A 20,835-nucleotide genomic window follows, 5' to 3' on the forward strand; every position below is an offset into this window, starting at 1 on the left:
AGAAAAATAAAATTGACTGTTTGCAGGCCAATTAAAAATTGTAGGTAATTTTTTTGCAATAAATTAAAAAATTTGAATGGATATTAAACTTTATTTTATGCAAACAACTCCAATTATTTTGTAATCTACCTGCATGAGATTAATTAAATAAAAATAAATAAATAAATAAATAAAAGATTCTAAAATATTAAGTAAAATAAAATACCACGGTGAGTACCATTATACCATTCCACAATCCCAATTCTAGATTGAACTAAATAGCTAATTTTTCCTAATTGTGATGACCTTGTGGGCGGGTGTGCCGTGGGCGGGTGCGAGAGACACTGTCAGGCTACCACACTGGCGAGTTATGGGTGCACAGTCCCACATCGCCTGAGTAGAGGAAATGTGAAGTGCTTATATGTAAGTGTGTCACCTCTAATTGGTATGAGGCCTTTTGGGGTAAAGCGCAAAAGCAAAACCGTGCGGGCTCAGGTCCAGAGAGGACAATATTATACCATGTGGTGGAGTGGGTCATTACAAATGGTATTAGAGCCTGACCTAGCCTGAAGTGTGCCGACGAGGACGTCAGGCCTCCAAGGGGGGTGGATTGTGATGACTTTGTGGGCGAGTGTGCCGTGGGTGAGACACTGTCAGGCTACCACACTAGCGAGCTATGGGTGCACAGTCCCACATCGCTTGGGTAGAGAAAAGGTGAAGTGCTTATATATAAGTGTGTCACCTCCAATTGATATGACCCCTTTTGGGGTGAAGCCCAAGAGCAAAACTGTGCGGGCTCAGGCCCAAAGCGGATAATATCATACTATGTGGTGGAGTGGGTATAGTTTATGGAGCTTTCGATGAGCAAGAATGTAATGAAATGCTCATTCTAACCATTTCTCTGATTGGTATGAAATTTATAAAAATGCTCATTCCATTGGATGAAAATCCATTCCTCGAAATGAAAATTCATTTCACAATTAAACTTATGAAATGTTCATTTTATTCCCAAGTAATTTTTAAAAAAAATAAATGAAGTTTCCAATAAAAGCCATGTTCCAACCACCACCGCCACCACCACTTTCCACCACCGCCACCATCTTCCACGACCCCCACTACTACCTTCCACCACAACCACCACCACCTCCATTGCCTTCAACCACCGTTGCTGCCATTGCCACCATTGTTGCTGCCTTCAACCACCACACCGTCGCTGCCCGCCTCCACTGCCTTCCACCACTATCACCATCGACCACTACCACCTTTATTGCCTTCTACCACCATTATTGCCACCACCACAGTCACCACTACCACCACCACCTCCATTTCCCACCATGTACACCACGGTTGCCTTCCACCATTGTCACCTCCGTCAATGTCACCGCCACTGTTGTCGCCGTCTTCCACTACCACACCACCGCTGCCGCCACCTCCATGGCTACCGCCACCACCACCACCGACTTCCATCACCGCCACTGCCACTAACTTCTACCACCGTCACCATCTTTTACTTCTACTGCCACTGCCACCTCCACCATCACCTCACTAACACCACCTATGTAGTACCGCCTTCCACCACCACCACACCACTGCCATCGTCACTACCTTCCACCATTATCACGTATACCGCTAACCCTTCCACCAATACAACCACTGCTTCCACTCACAACTGTTACCACCACCACCTTCCAACACTACTACTTACACCACTATTGATTTTCACCTCCACCACGATCGTCACTACCATCTCATTTCTTTTAAAAATTTATAGAATAATGTTATTTGATTAATTTAATTTAATTTTCACTAAGAATGTATTTTGGAGAATTTAATTGAAATTCATTCTATTCTAATTTTTTAATTGGTTCAACCAAACACTAAAATGATTATTATCATTCAATTCTTACACGTTTCATATTTATAACCAAATAATCATTTCATTCCTATATACCAAATTGAATTAAATAGCTAATTATCCATAATCATCACAAATTTTTAGTTCAAAGTCATTATTAATTAACGATGACCAAATTGAAATACTTTCCTACTATATTCCAGAGGTTGCATGTATTGTCTTCAAAGCTAGTAGATTTACTTAGCACTCTCTTTATACGTGTATTTGGGTGTTATATGTAATTGACTATTAAATCTATTTCTCTTAACTTGTGTATTTAATCATTATGAATAAATAGATAAATAAAAATTAAAGGGCAAATTACATATAGCACTAACAAAATTTTCATCTCGTGCACCTAAATAGAAGTATGCGTCAATTAACAACAAAGTCTAAATTGACTAGCTGACATTTGGAGATGAAGGTAAAGTTACCTATATGATCTTAAGACACATAATCATTGTTTAAAAGAAAATTCAGGAAGGGAGTGGGTGAGTGTAATGTACTGTTTAATTGTTATGGTTTATTTGTCATTTTAGGTTTCAATAAATCATATTTATCCTAGATCATGTTTATTTGTTTATTTGTCACATTTTGATGGATCGTTTTAAGGTTTACATCTTAAAAAATCAATATTATTTCCATATTTCTGTCCTTTTGGAATGATGTAATTTCAATTCAATTAATAGGCAATTTGGTCTTCTGTAAGGTTATTTTTGTCCAAAAATATATAGATCATTTAAGAAAAGTAGTCCTGTGTTAGGTCAATGAAATCACAAGAGTGGTTGACCAATATATGACGCATACTTTCTATCTAGTTGCACAAGATGAAAACCTCGTAGGTGCTGTCTATAATTTGTCCAAAATTCAAAAAGACTTAATAAAAATAAATAATGTGTGGTGTTGGATATTTATTTTGCTAAAATTTCAAATCTATCATATACACTAATACTAAATAATAATGTGTCTGTTTGAGTAATACGCCATATTATCCAAAAGTTCATGGTCAAATAATTATTGTACAAAACTCTCGCATTTGTAGAGCTTGAGTTAATAGGCATATTTTTTCTAATCAACGACTAGATATTTGATGGTCAATGGTAGTTAAGATTTAATACCTAAAATTCTTCACCCAAAAAACTCTATATACATCAAACTCTACAAATTTTTACATACACTACAATATTTTAGAATTTTCCAAACTCTTTCAACACTTCGTAATTTTAAAAAAATATAGAACACTAAGCAATTCAACTCTACCTATATGGTGCACATGCCATGCAGTCTTCCTCAACCTCACGGGAAGGGAACACCTAAACAATTAATCATATTTTTAAATAATTAATTTTCTATCATACCTTTTCACTAAAAGACAAATAAAAAAGATTGTGGAAAATCTTCTAAACCAAAGTGACAAATATGGTTAAAATAAAAAGGGATAAAGGAATAAAAACATTATATTTTGATTGTATTTTAATAAAATAAGAGCAAAATTAATATAAAAAAAAAAAAATTGATAAAGAATTCGACAATGCAAACACATCCAATTAAATTTTTTTATAAATAAGAACTGATGTCATCTTGATAATGTCAGTCCACATTTATAAAAGTTTGACTATCATACTCCAATCAAAATAATTAATTAAATTTGAATAATGATAGAGAGTTCGAAGCACATATAATTAATTTTATGTAAGTAAAAATTGATATCATCTCCGTATCATAAAATTAATATCATTATCACTCACATAAATCACTTATCTAACTTTCAGATTTCAAATTATTCATTAACACAATGTATTATTTCTTTACATTATTATTATTATTATTATTATTTTCTTTCAGCAACCAGTCCTTTTACTATTTCCACATATATGTCTGTTGTTGCTGGCAATGTAGTACACATAACTACTTTGGACGGCACTGCAAACTAAAATTTAGATTTGATTAATTGATGGATTACAATTATTTGTTAATTCAGATCTCGGTTTTTTTCAAACCAAAATTTGGATTTGATTAACTGATGATTCCACCATTGCGTTAATAGGTGAATCGATCTGTTACAAATAACATTCTTTGTCACCTATTAATATAAATATTTTCCTTCATGAATAGCTAGATTTTTTACCATATTCTTTAGAATTTTCTACCATATGTATGTATCAAACTCTACAAAATTTTACAATATCTACAATATATTAGAAAATTTTAAACTCTCTCAATACTCCACGATTTTCACACATGAATACAAACTTAACTCATGCCATGCACACGTCTTTCTCAATCTCATACGGAGTGACACTTAACAATTAGTCGTATTGGTAAAGCGATGGTACCTTTTTCATGTTTAAAAGACAATAAATAAGTAAGAAAAAAAAAAAGTAAGACAAAAATAAAAATCGTGGATAGTCATTTAAAATTGGATTAGAAAAAAATAAATATTCCCAGGTTTCATATGACATTTTAATTACATTTTATAAAAATAAAAGTAAAATTAATATTAAAAAATTCATTAAACTTTATAACCCTTTCATTCCCAAGTTTCGTATGATATTTTAATTACCTTTAATAAAAATAAAAGTAAAATTGATATTAAAAAATATATTAAACTTTATAACCCTTTCATTTCAATTCCTAATTTGTATTCGTCCAAAATTTTAAACAATAGTCCGTATTGTAATTAGGCCCAATGCTGGCCCATGTTTTACACCAAACAAAATAGTCCGTGTATTGTAATTAGTCCCAATGCTGGCCCATGTGGCACCACTCTATTAGGGTTTCGGAGATCTACACATATTTAAGCACGCAGCAGCATATCGCAACTAAAATTTAGGGTTTTCTTCTCAGGTACTCTCTCTCTCTCTCTCTCTAAACCAAGCAGTTCCACAAACATCGAATAGTATTGTTTAAACTGTATAGGTTAAGCTGTTATCAAATGTTGATTATTTACTATTTCTTCATTTTTGTTGGCAGTACCTAAATCTGCACGAAGTGTAAACTTCCGACAATGAGGTATTTTTAAGTCTCAGGTCCTGTTGTAGTTAGGGTTTCTTTGGGTTTTCTGCTGAAAATGTTCTCAATTGAAATTGATTGTGTTAATTGAGATCTTGCTTATTTTTTTTGTTTTTGTTTTTGTTTTCTCTGTTTTTGAGGTTGGGGTGGATTTTTTTATTTTGTAAATTAATGTTTAATATTGTAATTATTTTGAAGTGCAGAAACTCAGTTGTTTACAATTTAAGTCTTTTGATTCATTTGAAGGTTAGGTGCTTGTGATTTGAGAAAGTGTAAATGGCATTGAAATCTGTTTAGGGTTCGTCTTAATCATAAGTGAGACTATAAGCTTTGAATTTTAAAGATTTTTTATTGTAGTGGGTTTTATGTACCAAATCGAGAAAATGGCTATCTTGTACCTGTGTGTGTAAATTTGTAGGTGGATCTATATTCTGTGTCACTGATCCTAAATTTGGACGCACGTTGCTTATTAATCTGGTTTGTGAAGAGTGCTGGTTTGTGTTATTTGTAGTACAGTTTTTTTGCAACTTTACCCTTCTGTTTTCCTGTAGGTCAATAGCTATGATTTATTAGTTTTCTACTCCAACATCTTCTTGTATTTGTTTTTGATAAGTATCTCGTTTATAGTAGTTTATATTATTTCTTTTGCACTGCTTTCTTAGTTTATTTTCTTTTTTATCTTCATTTTTCTATTTTGTTTTATCTGTCCCCTTGCCCCAATCCCTCTGAACCTATTTTTTCTTCTACAGTAAGCTTCAAAGTGATGTCCTTAGGGAAGCCATTTCTCAAATTTCTAATGATGCCAAGGAAAAAAAGAGGAACTTCACGGAGACCATTGAGCTCCAGATAGGGCTGAAAAACTACGATCCCCAGAAGGACAAACGTTTCAGTGGCTCCGTGAAGTTGCCTCACATTCCTCGTCCAAAGATGAAAGTTTGCATGCTTGGTGATGCTCAGCATGTGGAAGAGGTAATTATGCTCTGACAAAATTAAGGTTAAGGAAATATTTAGGAAGAGGGAATCTGATTTCTCCTTGATTATAACCAACTTTGTGATTGAATTGTATTTGTTTAATAGTTTGTAAGGTTGTCAAATAAAAAAAAAATGTTTCACAACTGATTGATCCTTTTATGGCAACATGTTTTAAGGTCTTCAACATTCATATAGCTCAAGTACACTTGCAATGAGAAAATTGAATATTATATGTAGTAATGAGCTGGGAATATGTTTTCAATTCATCTACTTCGGTGTGTTTGTAACAGATTGGAATTACATGTTAAATGATTTCAATTGTGTTTTTGGTCAGATTTTTATATTTGATGAGAATAAACGCTATGGTGCGATCCGGTTGCTAAATCAATCGCTGATGCTCTCTTTACAAGAATATTCAAAATTAGGTGTAAAAAAAAAAAAATTCGTCCAAAACATCTTTTACCATCCATGAGCATATGCATGAACGTTGCAGCATATCATCTCATTAACTACATCTGTTCTTGAAGTTTATTTTTGGTCATGTGTGCAGTATGCTAGTACAATTTTATCTACTTTAGATCTATTTGCAACATCAAGGCTAATGCTCCATCGTTTTGCTTGGATCTAATTTGATACCTTGTTCAATTTGTTGGAGCATTTGTGTAGAATATTCATGATCTTTTGCCTTAGAAATTCTAGTCAAAGTTTGGTTTCTCCTGTTTTCTTGTGATATAACTTTTTTGCAATTTCTTTCATAATTTTGCTCTTTTCTTTGGGGGGCTGGGGTTTGAACCTCAGGCAGAAAAGATGGGTTTGGAGTATATGGATGTGGAAGGGCTGAAGAAGCTCAACAAGAACAAGAAGTTGGTCAAGAAACTTGCAAAGAAGTTTCATGCCTTCTTAGCATCAGAAGCTGTCATTAAGCAGATTCCCCGTCTTCTAGGCCCTGGTCTCAACAAGGCAGGCAAGTGTATTTGATGACTGTAAAATTAGTTGTTGTTTATTCGTTAATTGCTGCAATAGTATCATGTTATTTTCTCCTTTGGCCTGTTGCATTTCATGGTGTCCTTCGGACCACTTCATTAGTGAGATTCAATATGACTAAAATATGCATTTAGTCTCCCCCACCCCTCTTCAACTTTCTGTTCAAAATTTCAAATACTCAATTATGTTATTGGTTAAGTTTATACAAATGCAGTAATTGAAGTTTGTACTGGTGAGATTGAAAATAGAAATAGTGTACACCAATATCATGGTATCTTCTTTTGTTGTCATGAGACTCCTTCATTGGAGTTGACCTATACAAGGATTTTGTTACTATTGATTGATGATGTAAGCAGTATTAGAAAACAAGAAGGGTTTTTAAAAGGTACCTTGTTGGTGCAAATTTGATGCTAGACCAGTTGTGGGTCTTTATTAGGTTGGTATTAGCCATTTCCAGTGCTAGGACTACATTCCATTTCTTTCCAACTAACTTGTTTAATAAAAATTAAATGATTTCTGATTGTGGAATGCGCCTTGCGCCCCCCCACCCCACCCCACCCCCTCCAACCCAAAACACACTCCTACATATGACTGAAATTATTGACTTAGCAAGTCATAGATACATGCTTTTGCACTTTTAGAATTTCCATTCAGGAAGTTCTAGTTAATTAAAAGATTCATAATTATTTATAGGTAACTTTATTTCTATGGCCTTCTGAATCTCTACGTTTGCTCACTGTTGCTTTTGTTTGACTTGCCTGTCTCATATGCCATTACAGGGAAGTTTCCTACACTAGTTACGCACCAGGAATCTCTCGAGTCTAAAGTCAATGAGACCAAGGCCACAATAAAATTCCAACTGAAGAAAGTGCTCTGCATGGGAGTTGCTGTTGGAAATTGCAGTATGGAAGAGAAGCAAATCTTTCAAAATGTGCAAATGAGCATTAATTTTCTAGTTTCATTGTTGAAGAAGAACTGGCAAAATGTGAGTATATTTTTCCCCACTCTCCTATTATGCTGTTAATCATAACTTATAATATTTTGACATGTACTTGCTAACTTCTAATGACCTTTAGAGTTATCCATTGTGATGCATTTGGAGTTCTGTTAATTTTCTTATAGTAGGTGGTTGTTACACTTTGGTTTGTTCTGCCTTTTATTCTTTGTTTTTCCTTGTATGTTTGTCCTTTTTTCCCTTAAACCGTGTGCTTGATTGTGGCGGTCCCTTAATAAATTAATCCCTTGGAGGCAGATAGACATTGTTTACTATGAGAGGAATTAGTCTGAGATTTTGAAAAGCAACATTGGTTTTAGTTATATTATATATATATATATATATATATATATTTGTATCTATGTATTTATACTATGTATGTATGTATGTATTGGTTATCGCCATTTATTGGTTTTGAAGGTTTAATAACCATATTATGATTTTCTGGTTGTTGATTGGAATAGGTGAGGTGCTTGTACCTGAAGAGTACCATGGGGAAGCCTGTGCGCATCTTTTAAGGAGTCTCAGAGCAATTCTGCAGGAACTAGTGTGAGCTTATTAGTTGTTATACTAAAAATATATTCCTGGAATGAGCGATTTACCTTTTTGAGCTAGATATTTTCTTTGAGACAGTGTAATATGTTTGTTTTGTGTTGATTTTAATGGAGAGACCAAGCAATAATCATGCTTATGCTATGTTGAAATTTATAGTTTATAATTTATGTTATCACGAGTAGAGCTGATGATAAGCTTTATAAGCATCCCGTGACCGACCATCGGCTGGACAAGATTTTTATCATCGACCCATGGATTCTTTTTTGATGGTCTGTTCAAGAGATAGAAGTCGGCCATTTTAAAAAAATGCTAGTTTAACTATTTAGATTGTTTTGTTTCCATATACTTGGTGTCAGAACAACTCTGAACTAGTAGTTGTCTAAATCATGCTAGTGCTGAAATCATAATTCATTATTTTATTAAAATTGAACAGCCATTTTCCTGTGACAGCCGTATGGGAGAAAAGGAAGATATATATATATATATAGACAGATGGATATATATAGGGTAAAAAAATGAAAACACGGACGGAGGGGGTGAGAGAGAGGCAAAAGCCAGCCAACTTGTCGGCTCTTGGAGTCGCAAGTTTTTGTGTTTTGATACTGTAGTAGCTGGTGGTGGGTGGATAGAGATTGAAATAGAAAATCATTTATTTAGTATTATTTATAATAAAATTATATTATACAAGTTAACACATCAATTTTTTAAATTTAATTGAATTTTATTAATATTACCCTTATCCTGTTTGAATGATTACCAAGTCAAATAATATATATATATATATATATATATGGAGAGTGAGAGAGAGTATTGATCTCTTGCTCTCCGTGGAGCAAGAATTTCTTCCGCACTTTTTACAGAATTTAATGGTCACATTCCAAATCCACTTAAATGCTTTCCTTTTAATATAAAACTAATATCATTATTTCTACTTTTCAAATTTAATATTTACCGATACAATTAATTATAAAAATAAAAGATAAGTACTAAAAGAATAAAAAATAATGATAGTATAATAATAGCACAGCTTCAAATAGCTTAATTAATCTATAGGCTAAATTTAGTTGGGGATTTTATTAGTTCAGCCCCAAAATGTTAAATTGCACCAAAATGTTAAATTGCACGGATAATGTGATTCTTGTTTATTGTTATAATTTTCTACTTTTTTCTTTCCTCCAGTGCGAAAGAGTTATTTACAAAGGAAATATGAAATTTCATAGAATAATAGCATGTTTTGTCGTGAATCTCGTCCTTACATCAATAAATTTTTGTTATTATAGTAGAATTAGAAAAAAAAATATATTGTGCGACTTATTATGATGAGTAATTATGAGTCCTGATCTCTTGGTCCCCATGGAGTAAGAAAAATAATCTACACTTGTTATATAGACCATTAGATTAAATTTAACGGTCATTTTACAAACCCACCTATGATCTTTCCTTTTAACACAAAATCACTTTCACCCTATTTTTAGTTTCTATAATTAATTTTACCATCACCACATACTATAACAAGTAATTATCAAAATAAAAATAGAAACCTTTGAAAAAAAATTAATTCTCGTAACTTAACTTCTATTTGTCGTGGAAGAGTTTACTTTAAGGTTTAAGGCTTTGAAGATTAAATGTTTTTAAATTTTGTTAAGTTTCATCCCTTTATGAAGAGATTAAAATTTTTGTTTTCGTTTTATTTAGTTTTATTTAGTTTAAGGTTTAACAATTTTGAATAAAGTCAATGTCATATGATTCCATTATTCAGTTGTATAATATTGTTATCCACACGTACACGCACAAATAACTATGACAATAATACTGTTTTCTATGAGAGCTTTGGTTCTGAAATAACATGAAACACCTCTAAATCCCGGAATCATGCACACCAATCATGCACGCCGCTTAACATCTTAACTGCATGTTTCCCAATGTATTTTTAGGTCTCTTCTTGAAAACCCACATATACATATTCTCCATATCATTCTAAACCATGAAAACATCAGGCTTCAAGTCTAATTTATCATACCCACCAACCCATTACTTTCCCAAGTGATCTTACTCTTTGATTTCTCATTCAAAGTTGGTTTTAAAAAAAAAAAAACCTGAAGAAAAGTCAGTATGCGGGTATTGTTTTTCTTTCAAAGAAATATTTAAATAAAAACAAAATAAATATTTAAATAAAAACAAATTTATTAGTAAAATATACTGGAATTAATTTTTTTCAAAGGTTTCTATTTTTATTTTGATAATTACCTTTTTATTGTTACAGTAAGTGGTAATGGTAAAATTAATTATAGAAACTAAAAATAGGGTGAGAGTGGTTTTGTATTAAAAGGAAAGGCCATAGGTGGGTTTGTGAAATGACCGGTCTATATAGAAAGTGTGGATTATTTTTTTTTGTTCATTATTTTATTAAAATTGAACAGCCAACCTCCAATTTTGAAAAAGTTTTTATCATTTATTAGGAATAGACAATACAGTACATTTCAATAAAATAAATAAAATTAACATGAATCGTGACAAAATAATTTGCATACATAACTCAAAATGCATTCACATGAAGGAAATGTTTGAGTGATTAAAATAAAAATGGGATACTTTTACTGCCATTTCTCCCTCTCTTTCGTTTAATATATATATATAAGGCAACCCGTTCCATTTAGGTATGGGTTCGCTTTTAAATTGATTTATAGTATAAATAAAAATAAAAATAAAAATGGGATACTTTTACTGCCATTTCTCCCTCTCTTTCGTTTTATTTTTCTTTTCATTTCATTTCTTTTTCCGTCTCTCAACTTCTATCATGTAGTCAAAGGAAAAAAAGAAAAAGAAAAATTCTATCATGTAGATTGGGTAAATTTGTAGACTCTAATCTTCACTATGCCAATTAATTATTCTTGCATCATCGGCGATTTCACTCCATCGCTTTTATTATATTTTTGTTTTTTTTCTTTCCCGTCTTTGTACATCTCAATTCAACTCTGTGCTATTATTTATAGACTATAAATGATATAATTGTCAAATTAAATTATGTTAATAGTTAAACATCAAACAATTTTTATTTTTATTTTTTTAAATCTCTCTTATCAAGATGCACTCAAAACCAATTCGTAGAAAGAATTTTAGAAACAGAAAGATTCTCAATCACAACCTTTTCTTGATAAAATTTCTACAACATATTTAATCTCTTTAATTAATCCTATAATTATCATTATGATTTTCTGGTGGTTGTTTGTGTAACACCTTCAAATTTATTTTTCTGCTAAAAAATCCTTCTATAATCTCCCAAACCAAATATGTATTTTGGTAACCAATTAACCAATACTTTTCTTCTAACTTTAATATTTTTTTTCTATTTTGATATTAATTTTAAACTTAAAAAAACCTTACAACTAATAGTCTTAAAAAATAACAATAAGATTGTTATATCTGTAGATGCAGAGGGCAAACTTCAATCTTTTTCTTCTACAAATGCAGAGGGCAAACTTCAACAAAATCATTCAAATTACCTTTTAATTTTCCCCAATACCTTAATATAATTTGAACATCATCTCTAAGAAAAAAATATTAAATTTTAGAGCTAGTATTTACTTTAGTATCAAATACTATACAATTCAATATAATCCACACTTGTTTATATCAATAACATAAATAAAATTAGCATGAATCATCGTGAGGAACATGAATCATCATGACAAAATGATTTGTACACATGACTCATAAACTGTATTTACAGGATCAGTATTTTGAGAAATTACAAAAAAAAAAAAAAAAAAAAAAAAAAAAAAAAAAAAACCTTTTATTTTTTTTCCTCAATCACAGCCTTTTAATGATAAATTTTCTATAATAAATAGAAAATAGCAAACCGTAACCAAAATGATCAGTTGACATGATATTAATCTTCACTCTTGAATCAAAATATTTAATCTCCCTAACTTTATATTTTGTCCTTTACAATCAAAAAGAGTTCTGGAATATTTCACCAATGACAGATAGTAACAATCTCTCCCAAATTTCAATCTAATATCTATTTAAATCAAACCAACACTACTGTTTTTCCGATTGCTTTCAATTACTATATTCATTGGGGATAAGATGATGAAATTAATAATCTAATTTATCAAATAAAAAACTGTAAACATTAATCAAAATTATCACATGACATGATGTGAATTAAGATATTTGATCTCCCTATCAACCTGTACTCTAGTACTGTGACTCAACATTACCAATTTTAATTACAATCAAAACGAAATCTATAATTGAATTCCCCAACACATGACAAATATTAACAATTCTCTTTCAAATCTAATTACAATATCTATTACAATCAAACCAAGGTTACTGTTTCTTCTTGTTGCTTTCATTTACTATCTTCATCACAAATAAAATGATGAAATAAGTTGGTCCTCACACTATGGTCCTCGCATGATCTAATAATGAAATAAATTAGATCTTTTCGATCAGAATTTATTAAAAAATCCAGTTTTTATTCCTCACATGAATTGATTTTCATAATTGAACGCATAATCAATTTCTCTACTGAATCTTAGTTATAAATTGTGTGTAAATTTAAAATTTTACTTTATTTTAAAAGATATTTATTCCTTTAAATAGTATCTATATTATTATCAAGCACACCTATTTGTGTTTTCGAAGTGGAAAAAGGAAATAAAAACCAGTATACTTTAATCTTAATAAAGAGTGTATGCAAGTAAGTGTCGTTGCTAGGAAGTTGTAGAGTGTATGCAAGTGTCGTTGCTAGGAAGGTTGTGTAGTGTTGCTGTAATTAAAACTAATTTGGTAATGTTGTTTAATTTGGTAGTGTTACAAAAACATTTAGCTGAACATAACTGGCATGATAAATTAAAATATTATTTTAAAAATATATTAAAATGTATAATTACCAAGTTTTATCTTTATTAATTTAAGATAATAATAAATATAATCTGCTTTTTACTGTACACAGAGATTCTCGTAATCCACTCTAGTCCAGGAACATCATTCCAATTACTTTTTAGTTTACCTCTCTATACAATAATTTGTAATTAAAAGTTTGAAGAGGTCTCCAATAATAAAGATTTTTTTTTTTTTTGAATTTTAGTGATGATACTATTTACTTAACATCAAATGCTAGAGAACTCAATAAAATTGATACTGTGTATATTAATAAAATAAATGAAATTAATATGAATGATCGTGAAAAAATGATTTGCGTATCGAAGTCATGAAATGTATTCACAAATAGCCATTGTTTTGAGTAATTACAAAAAATACATATTTCCCTCCATCACAACCTTTTATTCCTGAATTTAACAAATATAAAGATGTGAACACTAATTAGAATTGTGACTTGATATGATGTGAATTTCCACTCTTGAATTAAATCATTTAACCTTTCACCTCTACTTTGGGTTAATATTACTAATTTCAATCACAATTAAAACTAATTCTTATAATGAGATTCGCCAACAAATTACAAACAGTAACAATTCTCTGTCAATTCTCAATCCAAAATTTATTACTTTCTTAGCTTAGGTTACATTTTTTTTTTTGGTTCGGACAATACTTAAGTTTTCACCGATGAGAATGTCCTATGATATTTTGGAATTTTTTTTGTTTTGATATTAGTTTTTAAACTTAAAACGAAACTTACAAGTAATATTTTAAAAAAAAAGTTAAGTGCAAAAAACTTCCTTTAATACAAAAAAAAAAATGTGCAAGAAACACTCTCACTAAAAATTTAAGTATATATAAATTCCTCTATTATCAACTTTTTGAACAAATTACTCCCTAATCATCAATTTTGACCATTTTTTTTAATTTTTATATAAACCCCAAAATGCTCTTGCTGATATAGAAAAAAAAAAAAAAAAAAAAAATCTCTCTTTACTTTCTTTCCCTAAACCGTCTCTCAAAGCTCTCTTTCTTTCTCTATATATATTTTTGCTAAGTTTCGTTCTCTCCCAACAACATAGATGATCACCACCGCAACAACCAATTAACTCTCGTCGAAAAATCACTAATTTAATTATATATATATGTGTGTATTTTCACCGAAAAATCACTACTTTGATAAAAAATAATAATAATAATAAAACTATGTATTCAGGTAACTTCTAAGGCAAATTATATATATATATATAATATTATATGAAACTAACACCACAAAATATTTAATTGGTAAAGAAATGAACAGGACGAACAATGAATGCGTTTATTTTGCGTAACTTTTACAATAAGATAATATTGTGTTAGTTTGCACATTTTATATATTATGAGGGAGTTTTTTGCACTTAACCTTTTAAAAAATAATAATAAAATAGTTATATATCTAAATGATAACGAACTTTAATCTTTTTCTTCTAGAACCATGACATCAATAAAATCATTCAAATTACCTTTTACTTTTCTCCAATACCTCAATATAATTTGAACATTATCTACAACAGTAAAGAAAAAATATTGAATTTTAGAGCTAGTATTGAGTTTTAAAGCTAGTATTTACTTTAGCATCAAATATTATACAGCTCAATATAATATACACTAGTTTATATCAATAACATAAATAAAATTAACATGAATCATCATGACAAAATGATTTGGACACCGTACTCATGAAATGTATTTATACGATTCAAATCTTGAGAAATTAGAAAAAAAAAAAAAAAAAAACCCTTTTTTTTCTCCCAATCACAACCTTTTATTGATAAATTTTCTATAATAAATAGAAAATAGTAAACAGTAACCAAAATGATCACTTGACATGATATCAATCTGCACTCAATCAAAATATTTATTCTCCCTAACAATATATTTAGTCCTTTACAATGAAAAGGAGTTCTTGAATTTTTAATGACAGATAGTAACAATCTCTCCCAAATTTCAATCCAATGTCTATTTAAATCAAACCAAGACTACTATTTTTCTGATTGCTTTCAATTACTATGTTCATTTGGAATAAAATGACGAAATTAATAATCTAACGTTTGAGTAATTACAAATATACCATTTTTCTCGCTATCAATTTGTAATTTCCTGTGAGTTAACATTACCAATTTTAATAAGAGTCAAAACGAAATCTATAATTGAATTCCCCAACACATGACAAATATTAACAATTCTCTTTCAAATCTAATTACAATATCTATTACAATCAAACCAAGGTTACAGTTTCTTCTTATTGCTTTCACTTACTATCTTCATCACAAATAAAATTATGAAATAAGTTTGTCCTCACACTATGGAACTAAGATCCTCGCATGATTTAATTATGAAATAAATTAGATCTTTTCGATCAGAACTTATTAAAAAATCTAATTTTTATTTCTCACATGAATTGATTTAACATCTATCAATAAAATAAATAAAATTAACATGCCTCAACAAAATGATTTGCACACAAAACTTATGAAATGCCCTTTTTCATAAACATGTGAGTAATTTCAAAAATACCCTTTTTCCAAGCTCAACCTTCTCTTGATATTTTTATTTTTTTATTTTTATAACAAATAGAATATTGTAAACAGTAATCTGAATGGTCACTATGACACCATATGTATCTTCAGTCTTGAATTGAGATATTTAGTCTCCCTCTAATTTAATTATATGACTTAATTATATTAATTTTAATTACAATCAAAACGAGTTATGAAATTTGCCATCACAAGCGAGAAACTTTTGTTATATATTATCGGCAACTTGAAAACTTATCGTCTTGTTGATCGGAAAAGGTAAGGAACTCAGGTGCGAGCACCATAGGAAAGGCCTATGCCATCTTATAAGGAGTTATTAGCAATTTAGCATCAGCTGAATTAACTGAAAGGACTATGCCATCTTATAAGGAGTTATTAGCAATTTAGCATCAGTTGAATTAACTAATGCGACGTTAGTCAGTATATTCTTGGAATGAGTGATTTAAATATGGAAATATTGGAATTAATAAAGTTTTACAAAGATTAAATAGGATGTTGCCACAATACAAATATTTAAATTAACTTTTAATTTTTTCCAACATCTCATTATAAAATATTTTGTACTTACAACTATAAAAGACCATCTCCAACAGTTAAAAAAAAAAAAAAAATTTCACAATTAAATAAAATTGAGACATAATATATCAATAAAACTCTAAAATAAATGAATTTAACATGAATCATGACAAAACGATTTGCACACATAACTGATGAAATGTATTCATACAAAATTAATGTTTTATTAATTTAACAAATATAAATTATAAACAGTACCCAGAATCAGAGATATTCAATATCCCATCACCCTATACTTTAGTCATATGACTTAATATTAGCAATTTTAATTACAATCAAAACGAATTTTAATTATGGAATTCGGCAACACATTACCAATGATTGATTCTCAGAATGGAACACCTCATCATTTTTTTTACCATTGAATATTAGTTATAAATTGTGTATAATAAGTTGAGGCTACTTCATTTAAAATTTTACTTTTAAGGGTGTGTTCGGTTATATAGAATTGTACCATATAAATTGGAATTGATGAAATTTAAGAAAAATATCTAAGAAAATTGAACCAATTTATTTTCAAATTCTATAAATTTCAATTCCAAGCTCCAATTCAGTGGAACACACCCTAAGAATAAACGGTATTTAAGAAGAAAAAAAAATAGTATTTATTCCTCTAAATAATATCCATGCTCTTATAAAACACACACATTTTCTGTTTTAGGTGTGGAAATAGAGATAAAAACCACATTCTTTAATCTTAATGGGAGCGTGTGCATTTATAATAATGTTTTTTTTTTTTTCTTTTTCGGAAGTTACATTTGTAATGATGTTGTTGTTACGAAACTTGTGAAATGTTACTGTAATTACAAGTAATTTGGTAATGTTGTTTAATTACATGACTAATTTGACTGAGCCTGATTATCAAATTTGATGAAAACTGAGTAGTTAAAAGATTAATAAAGGAGTGTGGTGAGGTCATTCATAGAATGGAAAAGAAAAAACCCTTTATCAATTTCAAATATTTCTCTTTGTTGTGATAATATTATTTATACTAAATTCAATACTCTCCATCTTTTCTGGGTTGTCTAATATTAGAAATGCCACTTTTCTCTCTCTACTTTTTCTCTCGCCTCTCTCTACCCTCAGCCCCCATGTTCTCTCTCTATGTTTTGCTCCCCACCCACCCCTTCCCATGGGGGTGGGGACATGCCGATCCTTGCCTCTCATCGCATAATAAACTCGGTGTGTTGTAATTAGTTATTTAGTGGGTGAATTTTTATGCCGTTTTGTTATTATTTTATTAGATCTGTTCATGTTAAGCTTGTTTCTTACTTTAACGAAGTAGATCTATTTTTTTGTTTCTGGCTAGATCTCCGATCTATGTCGGGTTTTGTTGTCCCTCGACTCTTGTACGGGGTTTGAAGGGTTTCTTTCCCGTCGACGCCGCCTCATGGACAGTCTTAAAGCACTTGCCTTACGATGATCTGATCTGTCTTGTTTCTCAGCAAATTTAGAACCGTTCTTCAATTTGAAAAATTTTAACTTTTAATTACAATTTGTTATTTTATGTCCAAATAATGAACCTTTATACTGTAAATCTATTTCCTTTCACTAAGTCTATTTCCTTTCACTAGAGGGTGCGATACTATATAATACTCTTTTTTGTCATCTAATTTTCTCCCATACCTCAATATAAGATATTTTGAAATTTAAAAACCAATTTTACTGTTGCTATTTATTTAACATCAAATGATGTAGAGCTGAGTAAAATTAAGGCTACTATATATTAACAAAATAAATGAAATTAACATGAATTAGGTAAAATGATTTAGACACAAAATTCATGAAATGCATTCACAAGATGCCAATGTTCAAGTAATTACAAAAAAAACTATCATTTTTATCAATTGCAACAGTTTCTTTATAAAATTTTCCAATAACAAATACAAAGTTATAAACAATAATTAAAATTATTCCTTGACATGATGTCTCTCCCTTCACCCTTGAATTAACATATTTAATGTCCCTATCAACTTCTAATTTAATCCTATCATCTAATATTTATCAATTTCAATTACAATCAAAACGAATTCGGATCATCAAAATCGCCAACCGATGACAAATAATAACAAATTCTCTCTCATTTCTTAATCCAATATGTATTACAATCAAACACAAAGTAGTTTTTCTTTTTATTAAGAGTTTTTCTTATTGTTTGCGCTTACCATCTTCATTCCTGATGAAATTAATAAAATCTAAATAGCATTTTTATAGATGTATGTTGTCTAGTTGTACCTACTATGGGCCCTACAAGTGATAGGCCTACCTGCCATGATATATATTAATGGAAAATAATTGGTGGAGTCTGCCACACACAAGTTTTATATAAATCTATGGGGTTAAATATAATATATATATTTTAAAATTTATTCAAATACTTAACGTTCATGTTAACTGTTGAAATAGACCACATTGGGGATGCAGATAAGCCATCTTAGTGCATCATGTATGACGTTTTCTCAACCTACCACAAAGTAAGTGGCTCTCTATTTTATGGATAAGGTGAATAAAAAATATATAAAATTCCCCTTTTTTTCAAAGTGAATATAAATTCTTGTATTTTAAAATTTTATACAAAATTGCTTAGTGGTCAATTTTGACAAATATATTTTACATTTAAAAAAAAAAAAACCGTTTTTGGGAGTTTTACAAAAAAAAAAAAAAAAAAAAAAAAAAAAAAAAAAAAAAAAAAAAAATAGAATTTTTATTAAAAATAATAAATTTTGAAAACTGAAAAACCTAAAATTCTCTATTTTTTTTTTTTGGGCACCTTGCCCTTGTTTTTATTTATTTCAGCTGCAAAGTTCATTTTGCATTGGGAAATCATCCATGGCTTTTTTCACAAAATTCTATTTACTCACTTTACATTAAATCTTTATTGAAACCTTGTACGTAAACATATCTGAGTCCATTGGGTCATTTCTTTATTAAAACCTTGTATGTAAACATGGCTCTGAGACCTTATTTTGGTTTGATAACTGGTCCTCAAGTGGACCTCTTTGCAATCGTTTTCCACTTACAGTCCTTACAGATGCAGGTTTCAATAAATCAGTCACAGTCGACACTTTCATTCAAAACTTATCTTGGTCATTTCCTATAAGCCTTTCCTTTGCCATCCCCGAGTTATTACTTCAGCCCTCGCCATGTTCTTCAAGAAGTGATACTAAGATTTGGTTGGCATCTCCTAATGGAAAGTTCAGTTTCAAGCACACATCATTGTTCCTCATAGAGCACTCGCAAATAGTCCATTGACATAACCTAGTTTGGATTTCTCCTACAATCCTAGGATGAAATTCAACCTATGATTAGCTGTGCAATCCAGGTTGCCCACTCTTGATACCAGATCAATGTCCAACCACATCAACCTTTGTGCTCTTTGTCAATCACACTCGGAATCACACCAGCATTTGTTCCTCACATGTAGTTTTGTGTCTCCTATCTAGCAATTCATCAATGTAACTTCTTCACTACCATTACTAACTAGGAGGATCTTATTCAATTGATTTCTACGCAATGGAAAAGGAACTCTCCAACAAATCTACATCGCAAATTATGCCTCTCGTCCATGGTTTATCACACCTGGGAGGAAAGAAATGAAAGAATTTTCAGAGGTAAGAGATCATCTCAAAGAATGGTGCTTGCTCGAATCTCAGCAACTATCATTGCAACGCTTAAATTGAGTTTCTTACGAGACTGTGATGATTCGAGGAAGATTCTCTCAGATTGGAATCTCTCCCCTGCTTACTGCCGTCCTCCTCCGAGGCCGCCGGACTGACTTTTCCTCCGATGATCATCATCTTCTCTAGGGCTACTTACCGGATTGTTCCCTAATACTCTCAATTAACAGCCAAACAAACCGTTAATTGCAATTATTAGGTTGAAGCTGGGCCTCTCCCTTGTTGGGTCAATCTTTTTGGCTTTTGTTCTCCTCTTTTGGTTGGGCCGGAAAGCTCTCTCTTGTAATTATCCGCTTTACTAAATAAATTTGCTTAATTTTTCAAAAAAAAAAAAAAAATTTTAGTTAATCTTTCCAATGGCATTACTGATCTTTTTGATGGTATCTCATTTTTGCAACTTTTGAAATTTCAAATGTAGATAGTAAATTAGTGGGGTTACATTTTAAAATCACAAAAATGCTAATCAAATCGATAATTATTCGATCAAACAACTTAATTGAATTGATAAGGAAAAAAAAAAAGAAGTTAAATTAGAAAGGAAACAAGGAGGGAGGGGGAAGGAAACAAGGAGGGATGTTCATCCCCCCCAACCAAAGGAAACATAGTAAACAATTCAAATAATTTAGGACTCCAGTCAAACTGAAACTCTAAAGCAAACGTGTGAGTGGCACGTGTTGACTTGGTCAGCAGCGCTATCCTTCTTCGTTCCCTTCCTTAACCGCC

At 30.7% G+C, this 20,835-nt stretch overlaps 2 protein-coding genes across 2 annotated transcripts; both read left to right on the forward strand.

Moving 5' to 3' along the window:
- The first annotated feature begins 1,032 nt into the window (after positions 1-1,032).
- Positions 1,033-1,464, forward strand: LOC132269804 (probable pectinesterase 15). The gene has a single exon (XM_059771046.1). The coding sequence runs from the start codon at positions 1,033-1,035 to the stop codon at positions 1,462-1,464; it is 432 nt and encodes a 143-aa protein (XP_059627029.1).
- A 3,192-nt stretch (positions 1,465-4,656) lies between these two features.
- Positions 4,657-8,531, forward strand: LOC132270462 (large ribosomal subunit protein uL1). Its single transcript, XM_059771640.1, has 6 exons — positions 4,657-4,720; positions 4,847-4,885; positions 5,635-5,854; positions 6,656-6,821; positions 7,621-7,826; positions 8,300-8,531. Exons 2-6 carry the CDS (start codon positions 4,881-4,883, stop codon positions 8,351-8,353), a joined length of 651 nt encoding a protein of 216 aa, XP_059627623.1. The 5' UTR covers positions 4,657-4,720; positions 4,847-4,880; the 3' UTR covers positions 8,354-8,531.
- Positions 8,532-20,835: the final 12,304 nt, after the last annotated feature.

The sequence above is a fragment of the Cornus florida genome, unplaced genomic scaffold, assembly GCF_030987335.1.
Source record: "Cornus florida cultivar Cherokee Brave unplaced genomic scaffold, ASM3098733v1 CherokeeBrave_3.0.0_Hap2_Chr08, whole genome shotgun sequence".
Taxonomy (NCBI): Eukaryota; Viridiplantae; Streptophyta; class Magnoliopsida; order Cornales; family Cornaceae; genus Cornus; species Cornus florida.